This window comes from Ischnura elegans, chromosome 3 (assembly GCF_921293095.1).
Source record: "Ischnura elegans chromosome 3, ioIscEleg1.1, whole genome shotgun sequence".
NCBI classification, from domain to species: Eukaryota; Metazoa; Arthropoda; class Insecta; order Odonata; family Coenagrionidae; genus Ischnura; species Ischnura elegans.
This window is the reverse complement of record NC_060248.1, coordinates 51,623,570-51,636,881: the sequence shown is the minus strand read 5'-3', so window position 1 is coordinate 51,636,881 and position 13,312 is coordinate 51,623,570. Positions and strand designations below refer to the sequence as shown.

The following is a 13,312-nucleotide window of genomic DNA, read 5'->3' as shown; positions in this document are numbered from 1 at the left end:
CAGTTGTCAACAGTGTCATAGAAAATTCAGTATTTCGACAATTATCCCTAGGGTTTAGGACGATTTTAGAGGGGTCGGTTCTATGACTTTTTGTCGTATCTCGTCTCGTTCACCCCAAACATTTGGGTGGGGGAAATACGCCTCACATGACTGAAACACAAGGTTTCGGTGAGCAGGTCGTTAGTCCTGGCCTTGGCCTCGAAACTGTGATGCAAGGCCTAATATCCAAACCTCCCAGATCCTCATTCGGAGAATTTGAGGTCCGCCTGATTGCACTTTGGGGAGAGAACATCGGGAAAAATCATATCTGCTCGACAGCGGCAGGAGAGCGGAGGACACCGTCAATCCGATTATATTGAGCGGCTCAAATTTCATGGTCGCGGAAAATTTTAAGGATGAAAACATCACTCATAAATAAGTCATTATCTCTGCTCCAGTTAGAAAGTCACATGTCGAATCGATCATTTTGAAATAATTTTCCAATCAGGTCGGAACAAATCACGTGGATTTTGGGAAATAATCGCGAACTAGCCATAGGAGTCACTGCAAAAATTTCGCATAAGGGAAGATCACTGACAAATGTTATTCCTATGAGGTATTTTCGACATTAAATAGCGTAAAATCTTCGACGCTGATGTATTCACATTCAAAAATAGATAAGGTTAGAAAAAAATTAAAATATAAAGAAAATTTGAATGCTTTTGCAGAATTAAAGTTGAAAAAAATAATGATAGATCGAAAAGTCGCTGTTTCGGAATGGAATTATGAAAAAGGGGCGCAAGCACAATGGACTTCATCTAGGAAAGAACGGAGCATGCTAAACACTCTCACTAACATGGGCGAAACGTCAGTTATTTTTATAAGTATATTTACTCCGGATCGTATAGAAATGACGGCGCCGGTCGAGAGCAATATATAAGTAGAAAGAGGGCTCATTTCTACTCCTCTTTCTATTCACTAGGGTGGAGGCTGCATTGACGCTCCTGCACGAAAAAATGGGATTATTAATGATGAAGTGGATGACTTGTGAGTAGATCACCCATCATCCCATGTATTTCGTCACTATGTCATATTTTAAATAAGTCATGGAAGCATCTCCTAAGAGTGAACACAAAAAAGAACGCTCAAATTGGGAGTGCGGTAATCCAATGGCCTAGGCCAAAACATAAAACAATTGACTCCGGAATAATTCCTTCATTATCATTGAAATTAGAAAAGGTAATCAAATTAAAATTTTTTAAAGATATTTTAAATTCCTCGTGGGCTCTGAATTCAATGGAAATTAAATTTTTCCTTTGCATAAACGAACTCAAAGCAACACAAATAACAAAAAATCAACGGAATCAGCGTTCCTCCTGGTAAGAAAAATTCGTTTGGGGATTGGTCAACACTGTTTCGGAGATTTCTAATACTGACTCCAGGCGCTGAAAACAAAATCTCGCCCTTTCAGCGATATTTTTATTGCCATTACCATGTGACATTTTCATTCATTATGGCTGAGTGAGAAATATTATACGGTACCTATGTAGGCACTCAACCCAATCAGATGTCATATTCCGAAAGTGATTTGAATTAACTGTAAAAACCGAAATTATACATTATAGATAGCTGAAGTTTTATAAGATAAGGAAGTTTTTATCTCGAATACCTCATAATTGTACGAACATTAATATATGTGGAATATCTAATAATGAAGAATGAACTCTTCCTCCCCGTGAAAAAAAACTTTACACGCCGCTGCCTCTACACCGCAGAAATACTCGAAAAAGAGTCAGTAAGCAATTTATTCGCGGTGAAAGCCTTTAAGCAGAAATTCCGCGGTGAGCCGATCACAACGGTAAGTTTGGTTAACCACTTATCGGCTGCGAGCCGTTAACTAACAGGCTAAATCGCCTTCTGTGATTAGGTGTTGGCCTCAGTCCATTTGCACGATCAGTTGAGATGAGCGAATCCCCAGTGCGTTCTATGATTGAATTATAAGGATGACACTCCACCGTTGGGTTGCCTGTCGATAGCTAGTGGGCAGCGAACGAGTTTCGGAGGTTCGAGTCATGCCTCTGGCCTACATATTGGATTCGACTGCTACAGACAAACTATGACTTGGCACTAATTGAACAGCAATGTTAGAGCATTTATCATAAACATTCATCGCTAATTTATCTTCAGGATGAATTTGTACACAAATTATTATCGTCACTATGGGTACAAGCGACTGTATTGGTTTGAACTTAGTCTTTCGGTCTTGCAGTGGCTTTTAAGTCCGTAGCGGAAAATAGGTACTAAATTTTTGCCTCAAAATCACTAGTGCCAAATTCAAGGAACTCAAATTCTTTAAGTTAGATTGGTCTCATTCTTGTGGTAGAAAAGAATGGATAATTTACGTATTTTACAGATCAAAATTAGAGTGATAAATTGCATTTCTCAGCATAAGTCCGAAAATATAAAATTCGAGGAATCAAGCGAGATGGAGTGGAATTGATTCATAATGAAAGATGATTTGCAATTTTCCACAAAATTCCAGCCACCACCTTGAGGATTCTCCATCCCATTTCTCCTCTCTCTCTCTCCTCAGTTCTCCCACTCCCGCCTCCTAAATATGTATAAATTAACTGCACTTACCACCATTTGTACCTTGGAAATGATGTAGTAACATCGAAACTCGGGTCGAATTAAATTTATTTTTGTGGAAAATTGTAAATCATCTTTCATTATAAGTCCGAAAAATTCCCTCGTTTATAAGATATCTATTTTTTTATAATCGAAAGATTACCTCTTCATCTTACGTAGATTAAATTGTCTTAACAATTGCTGACGCCTAGGCGCGTTAAGAGCAAGGCTAATAATGACGCCGAGTTTCTCTCCGAGTTTCGATGACTCCATTGTTACCGGGTTACAACCCCCCCGTTCAGCCTTTAAAAGAGGCGCCAAAAACTGCCCCTTTGCCGTGGGATGTTTTCCATACACCCCGAAAGGGCCTCGAAATTTTTAGTCAAAAAAAATTTCAAAATACTGGCTACGCTACTACCCCATGGCGCAAATTATCGAAGCCCTCAGCCTCCTCCTCCAAATACCAATACTATGCAGTAAATTATGCACTTACTGACAATAGCAATATAATACGTAGTGGCAATAAATAATGCACTTACTGAACTATTGTTTTTAATTGCAGCAGCGGCAAATCGGTACCGAATGGCGAGACGGAGGGGGGCGGCGGAGGGGACGGCGTCCGGATGCGGAAGGAGCTGGGTCTGGTGGACGGCGTGGCCATCATCGTGGGCGTGATCATCGGCGCCGGCATTTTCGTCTCGCCCAAAGGCGTGTTGCAGAGCTCCGGCTCCGTGCTCTTCTCTCTCATCGTCTGGGTGTTTTCCGGTCTCCTCTCCATGATCGGCGCGCTATGCTACGCCGAACTCGGTGAGTCTCCCCGCGTGGCACAAGGAAGGGTGGCTGAATACGATGCCTAAGAAGAATGGGAGTAAATTGTAAAAACTTGTCTCACGTGGCGGAAATGATCCGTAACGGGCTTCTTCGTCAATTTTATTCTATCATTGATAGTGAATGAGTCACAAAATAAAGAAACCCATATTTTTTCGTTTTTCTATTTGACGTCCACCTCTGAAGCTGATCACGGCGAAAATCAACGGCCTTAACGCTTAAGTCAATAAGTTGATGACAAACCAAACTCATACCGTGCGATTTATCGCTTCCCCGCCACTTCTCGGTCTTGTCCTCCATGTTGTTTCGTTTTTCGTTGTTGCACAGCGATTCCTTCCGCAATTAAAGGGTCTTTCTAATCGCGTAAGTGAACTGAAATTCTAATGACGTCCAAAACTCATTAGAAGTGAGTAACAAATTTCGTTTTTTTTAACTTATGAGACAATGGCTGATTGCAGAAGGTTGTTTCGTCTCAAATTATCTTTCCCTTCCATCTACCGAATTATTTGATTGAATTACGATTTCAGGTCTTAGTAAACCATCCTATTATAATGAAAAAAATTCTTTATTAATTTTCGACGTCCAGTTTCGGCTGTACCGTCATCCTTTATAATATGCCTACAAGAAGACCGGGGCTACCTGAAGATGACCTCACTGCCAACACCGATCGTTTTAAATAAATAGAATTGATGTAATTTACCGAAAAGTTTTTTCTATTGTGATTAAGACTGGAATGTTCAGGGCTATTGGTGGATCAACCTCCATTTGTATCCTAATGTATTAAAAAATCGACGAAGTGCACATGACTAGGTGGCAGGTGCTTAATAAATGGCGTAGTTAGTTTGAATATTAAATATTATATCATAACTACGACTAGAAATAGACTTAATTTAAAAAAAAAGATATTATTTTCATAAAATTTTGTGTATTTAACTATTATTTTTAGCTGAGTATGCTATTGGAAGGAAGAACACTGACACCATGACTTTCAACGCTCACAAAATTATGAGTGTAATGCATTTCTTGGCAGGACATTGTTTTCAATGTGGTAGTAAAAAAAGATAAAATTAATTGTCGCGACGAAAATTTTAATGCCTAGCATTACCGATTTTTCATCTGAGTCCACAAATAGTTGATCGCACCCAAGGAATATGCTTAAGTAAGCATAGTCACCTTAGAGGACGCAAATGTAAAGTGACCTTCGGGGCTAAGATGATGCGCAAGATTTGGAGCTTAGATAGTGTAGAGTACTTCTTCGGAGTTGATTCCACCCCTCTACCAAGGTCAAGTTTATCTCAGTTCTCCGTACAAGGAGCCTGTTTACACGCCTCGCTTGCTTAACAATGCGGGCGGATGCTGCGAAAATCCTTCTCCTGGTGCTAGAAACCACCACCACAAAGTCCACCTGCATAGGATTGTCCATCGTAGCCCGCATCTCTCGCCTATGATGAAAAACTGGACCTGAATAGAGTACGTTAAATTTTGTGTTTTTTTCGGCTGAAATGACACCATTAACATTAAGTTTTCCAATTTATCGCCAGATGAATTTTGTCCTAAGAGAAAATTATATTGGAAGTGGATTGCGCTTTAGTAGGTTTTTTCTCAAATTTATAAGGCAGCTTGTCTCATAATAATTTAATGTTTAGTTTTAAACGAAAAATAACATAGGATACCTTTTTAAATTCATCGATTTTATTTAATAAGGACACCAAAGCATATTTTCTTCTGTCTATGGGAATGTTTTTAATGCGGCATATTTTACATGCGACTAGTGTAGCCTTCTACCATGTAAGCGATTATCCATGGGCAGTTTTACGCTAGAGATTAAAGATACCAGATAGTCATTGAAAAATAAAAGCCAAAAAAAGAAGTTAAAAATAGAAGTAAATCGTAAGTCTAATTATACAGGGTATGTAGTATCATAGAGTAAGTATATTCTTACTCTATGGTAGTATGTAGTCTATGAAGTATCTCGATCAAAAATCAATCAAATTGATAACAATATATTTTTATAGCCAAACCTACTCAAGATTCACTATGATTTTCGAGTAGACTCAGTGAGAGTCGGACGTAAAACAGAAAATTTTTCCACTTCTATGAGGTACCAGTTGCATTTCCGAGGAATAAACGCGATCTCATATCAATGATCAAGGAAGTACAGGAGATTATGTCGCGTGTTCTCAAAGCGGGAGTGGCTCCTGTTCATTTTCCTCTCCACCGAGGGTTGCTGAAAAGGGGCACGACGAGTCCCTCTTTTATCTTCTGGGGCAAAGAATGCTGCCGCCCGTATTATTCCACTGCAACGATAAGGCTTATTCAGGTCAACTGGGGAGGAAAATACCAAGGGGCACGCTAGAAAGGAGCTTTGTCCCATCGCAAACATTTACGTCTACTCGGGCAAACCATCCGGACGATGGCGAAGTTTAGGACGGCCTCGGCATCTCCTCATGTGCATCCGCGTTTCCGGCGCAAACAAAGCGGGCAGAGTGAAAGGGAATGGAGAACACAACCAGAAGAAAACAAAACCACCAACGATTTGGAAATTATGAAATCAAACGTGCTTCCGGAATGCCTTCACAGAACACTTTTACCCGTGACTGAAAAGAGGCACATCTGCGTTAGAGAGGTTTCTTAACCCTCATAGTTCCACGGGCCAATATATCGGCTTTTTTTGCTCTACCAGCGAAAAGTGCCACGAGTCATGTATCGGTTCGCGCGTAGTCAGGATTTAAAATAATTTTAAGGCAATACATTTTGTTTTATCCCTCATCCAATGTACTTAAACATTACAACCAACAAATGATTCCTTTCGAGAAAAATAAGAATTACGTTGACATCTAACACAGCAACTTCTTATTGTTTTTTTTCGTAAAGAGCTCTACAGAACTCTTAAGTTTACGTTGGCTTTTTTCGCTTGTATCACTAATATTCACCACTAATTGTAAGAGGGTTAAGAAGACGCATCACTACCGCATCATTCCCGTGTTTTGGCTCCATACCCTGGCGTATGACCTGCTTAGAACTAGAACTAATAGAATATCAAGGTGTTAATCTGGATACTTCAAGGTATTAAGAGCAGGCCCATGCCAAGTAACGCCTCAGTACTGGAACTAATAGGGAAAGTTTCATATTTGATAACCATTGGGTTGTTGATTGGGGTGGACTAGATATACCCATAAAATTTCAGTTTCATAAAATTCACACCGCAGGAAATAAGAAAAATTTTCAGTCTATTTTTTTACGTATCACATGTTTAAAATTTTCGATATCGTGCAACAATTTAATTACATGAATGATTTCGTTATCGCCTTGATATTTTAGGTGATGTAAAGGACACCCCTGACAAAATCTGCCTGTATCTCAAATTCGTAAATTTCACCTCGTCTTAGGTATAAAATTTTTATTTTTGAGATAAAGCATAAGGCTGAAAAGGGTCTATTTTGTACGGCCTAATAATTCGATGATGATTGACGCAACTTTTCAATGAGTAATATGCAAAGAAAAAAATATACCACCAGTCAACGGGGAGTGTTACGTCTTCTAAAGGCCGTTTTCCACTATGCAAGTATCGTAACGAGAAGATGCATGGATGCACTTACCATAAAAATTACATCGTGTAAGGACTTAAAATGGAGCGAATGCAAGATCGCATGACCATAAAATAGCATTTTTTATTGTCTAGGGAATGTGTTCTCCCCAGTGTAGCAACAACCCAGCTTGGGTATGTGAATCGCTTAAAATAGCCAAAAGAGTTGTGAGGTTTGCCGCCTATGATAATGGAAGTTGATAAATTGAAGGCTGCGTTATTTTGAGAATAATTCTTACTATATGTGGAATTAAGGAAATAAAACTTTGTAAGGTTCACTGATTGTTTAATTAAGGGCACGACCCGGGTTTCGTAACTTAGTTACATCGTCAGGTGACTAAACCTGCATGCATCATACATTTATACCCAAAGTACACAAGTGACTGTGAGGACATCTGTCGGAAAGGAAAAAGGACTAGTTGGGAAGCGGGGGTGAGGGTTAAACACGGACTGAAATAGGGAAAATGGGGGGGGGGGGGAAGGGAGAAGGGGCAGCCTTGGTTTGGGTCGAGGGTTTTTTACCAGCCAGGGGAGGGCGGGGTTAAAGTGGGTGAGGAGACGAGAAGAAGAAGGAGAGCTAAAGAAGGTGGTGGTGTTAGGGAAGAAGAAAGGGGGGGTTAGCAGGGTACATTGAGTTTTCTAAATGACAATAGCCTATGGAAGGTCGTTGAGTCCGGCTGTGGAAGGACATGGGTCACTGGGTTTCCCACCAGAAAGAAGAAGTGGAATTTACTGCCTGAAGTGCGACGATTGTGACATGAGATACATCGGCAGAACGGAGAGAAGTGTTAGCATCAGAGTGAGTGAACATCGCAACTGCTTCAAAAAGAAGAAAGATCAATCAAACTTCGCTAATCATTTATTAGAAGGTAAACACAATAGTGATTTTAAGCCGGATATCCTACATTCAGAAAGAAACAGGAGGAGACTCGATGCCCTGGAAACGTTGGAGATTATACAACATTTAAAGAACAAAACCCCCCTTGCCAACGAACAAGTGCTCCCCTCCCACTCCCCTCTCTTTTTCATCCCCATCAATGATCTCCTACAGTGACATAAATTTTCAAGTGCCTATCCACATGTGTGCCGTCAAAATTTCCAAGAACAAATACTAAGCAGTGCCTTTACCAAAATTCCCCCAGTGACCCATGTCCTTCCACAGCCGGACTCAACGACCTTCCATAGGCTATTGTCATTTAGAAAACTCAATGTACCCTGCTAACCCCCCCTTTCTTCTTCCCTAACACCACCACCTTCTTTAGCTCTCCTTCTTCTTCTCGTCTCCTCACCCACTTTAACCCCGCCCTCCCCTGGCTGGTAAAAAACCCTCGACCCAAACCAAGGCTGCCCCTTCTCCCTTCCCCCCCCCCCCCCCCCCATTTTCCCTATTTCAGTCCGTGTTTAACCCTCACCCCCCGCTTCCCAACTAGTCCTTTTTCCTTTCCGACAGATGTCCTCACAGTCACTTGTGTACTTTGGGTATAAATGTATGATGCATGCAGGTTTAGTCACCTGACGATGTAACTAAGTTACGAAACCCGGGTCGTGCCCTTAATTAAACAATCAGTGAACCTTACAAAGTTTTATTTCCTTAATTCCAATATGGAGAGGTTTCACAAAGTAAAGCCTGAAGTTATTAGTTATACTTACTATATGTATTTATTATAATTTCCAATTTAAGACTGTCCATACAAGCATGCAAATTTGTGCATTCTGCGGGGTCAATAGTGCTAATGGTCATTCCCCACAAAATCTCTATCATTTATTTCTAAGCCTTAAAAACATTAATATTAATACAGAGAAGAAAATACTTCACGCGAAAAAATTAATGCCATTTTTTATACGCCCCATGGTTACGAAACTAAATATTTTACTTGAAAAATGTACAGATCAGATATTTCTCATCGCATGGAAACAATTTAGCAATAAATTTTACATTCATACCTAAGGAAAAAACGTGTAAACAATAATTTGCAAATTATGATGCCTGTCTTCCAATATTTTCAAAAATCTGGATAAGATTATAGATTAGGCCTGTTTTTTTTTTACAGTTTACAGAGAAGTGTCTATTCTTATTCACTTCCCCATTGTTTGAGCACATCACTTACCTGCCTTAGACACTGTAATTTATCCAGTCACAGTAAAATCGCTACAACATCATAAACATGAAAGACAAATAAAGACGCAGTAAAAATAGAAGAAAAATTGACAGCATTACGGCAATGACCAAATCATATCTTGAGCAGTGAGTTTCTCCGTCCCTGTAAGTTTTACCTGAGGTGATCCAACAATATTAACTTTAAAAATGATCATTTGATCACGCTTTGGGTCAAAATGGAAGTCTTTATTCGTATACTTTCATCGAAAGTGCAAGGCCGCACTTGTGCTCTATCCTAAATCCCCATAAAATGTAACCCTTCTCAATGAAAATCTGTATTAAAGATGAAATCCGACGGAAATGACATGTTGACACGCTATGCTACGATCACTGGAAAGAAATCGGGTCACGGTCATTTTGTGAGGGACACAATGTAATTCTAACCCTGAAATATTGATATACTTGAGCGGGAAAATGCGGCTGTTATTCTGCCGAATTTACACTAGAAGAAAGTATTGCTTTCCTTGTCCCTTTGACAAAATCACAACAAGGTATATCATTACGTCAATCTAACAAACAGTGAGCCCTAATCTTTCTCTTACTTTTCCCAATCTCCCCTTCTTACACCACAGCTGAAAGCTGGTGGCATGACACCAGTGAGCGCAAGGCTCACGCTACCATCTTGTCGGAAATGGTAGACTACGACGACGAATTCTTTCAAGTGACTAACGGACAATCGAGGGAGGCAGTATAAAGATAGAAGATTTTATTAGAGGTGATAGTAGTAGCTTGTAATCTGGTTGCAGTGGAGAATGTTATTCACTCCAGTCTTTAAAACTTCGTCTGAGTACTCGTGACATCAATATTACTGCGGAGGAAATATTTCAGATACGTGTATATTGCATATGTGTGGCGTTGCGTAAGCAACCAAATTACCAGTGCGTTTGGGGCAAACAAAATATATGAACGCTCTGGTCTGACCCTCCTATAGTGCGTGTCACTCAATTAGTGATTATGAAGAAGGTTAGTTTGGATATTTGCGGAAGAGCTTCCTCCAGGCTGACCCACAGGTATCGCACATACGTGGTGGGGGAGAGGGGCGCCTATTTTGCCTGGAGAAACTCACACTAATAGGATTTCTGTTTGAGGGTGTAAGAAGACTTCAACGCGACTACAACACGGAATCCTCAGATCAGTAGCCCAAAGCTATGTCCTCTATAATCACGATCCCCATATGCTGAACAGTACTCAAGAAACTAAATTAACGATCGACTTTGTGAGCAGTCATCGCGCATCTATGCAAAAAGGAAGATACTGCAGCGAAAAAATTATTTGCCTTCATATGAAATTAGTGAATGTCATTTATTCTATACAGCACTCCAATAGGGCTAAATAGTGGACGTATCGGGGTCAATCGTCATCAAGCGCTAAACAGTACAATCCATTATTCCAGTACATCATCTTCTGAATTCAGCTATTTGCCTGTATGGTTTAAATCTCGCTTCAACAGACAATTTGCTTTTTATACCTAAAGATTTTTATCATTAGGACTTATTCTACCCTGATTAGTTGTTTCATTGCCACCAAATTCATTAATGTTGATAACAAATTTCGCATTTAATAACTTTCACTTTGAAAAGGTCCAAAAAAATTCTGTATAGTAATTCATAAATTTACGGATAATATTTCGTGAGAAAAAGTTGCGCACACACTTTTACCCAACGTTTATCCTCACATTGGACACCCGGTAACATCTTGTCCAATTTGATTACAACAAAATGTGGAAAGCTGGGGATTCGTGTTCAAATTCAGTCGTAGACCACGCTTTTCCGAATAAAGCATAGGAATAAAGAAAATTAAATATTTTACAGGTGAACATTCATAAACATAACCTAAGGACCTACCATTCTACACGAAGGATAATACAGGTATTTCATGGAGAACTTCGATTTGAACATCAAAATCTATTTCTAACCATTCAATCATCCCCTTTATAGTCAAAATTATCACTTCAAATGAATGGCAAGTTAATTAATCAAATGCAACTGATAGATTAACTAAAATTAACTACATGTTTAAATGATAAAAAAGTGTGGAAAAATACTACAGCTGTTTCAATTTTCACTATCCATGGACTTCCACAAAGTCAACTCGTCAGCAATCTGTTTGATACATGTTTCCGTGAATCTGTCAACAGTGCCATCGATTTAAGTAAACTTGCTTCTCAGATGATCATCTACCGGAAGTTTCAATTTCTTCTGAGATTTAGTAATACGTTCACCGTAAAAATGAGTAGTCCTATGACAGTAGAAATAATTTTGCAAAAAAATGATAACACAATCGGTCGGAATTCATGATGCTATCAGCATGAAGAACATCTTACTGTTTATTACTTACGAGATGATCACGTTAACAAATGACTCGAAATATAGGCTATTTGTTACTACTTTATGTGGGACGAAGGTTAATACTTACATTTGGAACTTTAGATTTCTCTCCAAGTATTAGCATTATCAATGAAAAACTATTTTAAAAAAAGCTTTTGGTATATTACTCTCATTTATGCGACGATTACATACGTGGGTATTGAACACACACAAGCAAGGAGAATAGCTGAAAAATGAATGAAAAAGGTGTCAGCAATAAAAATATGTGGTAATAGAGTTCTAAAATTAACACAGAGATTTCCAAGAGCGAACAACCCCATGCGTGGAAGAGCTCCATGAAGTTACGAGCGGTCGTAAGTATAGATGACGCCTTCAGCCTATATGACAGCGCTGCGTCTTCATCGCTGTATATTATCATCTCCCTCTTTCTCTCTCTTTTTTTTCTGGTTCGTGCAGAAGACGAGTTTTGAGCTTTTTCTACGGTCCCTGTAACGTTCGTCAGTCCTCATTAAACCCAGGTAATGTCCTACGCGCCATGCGAATACGGACGAGAACGATCCGGCGGGAGCATAAACACTGAGGAATAAAAAAAACGAGGATGATCACGCACCAGACTGAGGAGATACTTCATTACGCCTGCCTCGCTAAGGTTGGGATTGTAAATATTCATTGCTTTGTTCGTAGGATAGGACGCATTTCGCCCCCAAGATAACTGATTGTTCCTTTAAAGGAGATAGCTGGAGAAAAGATGAGCACATCTCGTCTCTGTGGCGAAAAAAAATAGGCACGAAAAAAAAACCACTCACTTCCTCGAGGAAAGATCAAAGAAAATAGTTTGGCAAGATTTATTGAGGTTTCTTAGCGTGGAACGTGAGGTTGTAGCATTTAAGCGTGGTATGTTAATAATTCGTAGGATAGCACAAAACCTCTTAAACTTTCTGTACGCATAAATATAGGAGGATACCCTACTTAGGATTGCTTTCCCTCTGAAGATTCATACGTCATCCAAGAATGCGTTGGTTAATGAAACTGCTTTCAATTTTCTCCTCGCGACTCAACTATCGGAAGGGCAATGACACCTACGTTTGACAGTATTTATGCTGATGGCCGATATTCTAATTTCCACCAAGTATCCTTCTTGTCAACCAGTTTAGTGGCGATAATAAAGGTGATGACTGTCTCTAAATACCGAAGGTTCCCGAAAACCACGGAAACCATTTTCCAATTACGAAACATTAAAATCGACGTTCTTACGAGATAATATATTTTCAAGCAGCCAAGGCATGAAGTACCAGAATGTATTTCGTGCTTAAAATTCGGGTCATCGTTCCTGTCATTAAGAATACTTCCTGTCTCTCTCCGACTACTCAGGCTTTTTGAGGTTCATATTTCAACCGAATAGTTATTGCAGCGCCACTGATTTCAGTTGCAAGACAGCAGCATGAAACATGCTCCATTTTAATTAATGGGCCGTTGAAGCTCACATGTTACTTCTTATTGCATTAGAGGTGTCACCTTTAAACGTTTAATTAATGCTGTAATTCTACTGTTTCCTATTTAATTTGATTATTTTACCTGGTTATAAAACTAAACCTGCACAGGAAGCAAGAAGTAATAGATGCTAAGACCAGAATGGCTTGGGGTAGTTGTAATTTGATACACTTCTTCAGTTACTTCCTTTTTTCACACTGGAACTCATGGGGAGATTTTCTAAAATAAAAAAGAAGTTGCAGAAAATTTTCATCAAAGTGCTAAATGCAAGAATATACCGTAGCAGACACTATGTATTGCGGATTTTACCATGAA

At 39.4% G+C, this 13,312-nt stretch overlaps 1 protein-coding gene across 2 annotated transcripts in view; it reads left to right on the top strand.

Moving 5' to 3' along the window:
• LOC124155781 (Y+L amino acid transporter 2) overlaps positions 1-13,312 on the top strand; it is a 95,620-nt gene that overhangs the window by 61,160 nt on the left and 21,148 nt on the right. For both annotated transcript variants that reach the window (XM_046529871.1, XM_046529870.1), the window contains exon 3: positions 3,170-3,414. In XM_046529871.1, the coding sequence (XP_046385827.1) occupies positions 3,170-3,414 (245 nt within the window). The remainder of the gene's footprint in view (positions 1-3,169; positions 3,415-13,312) is intronic.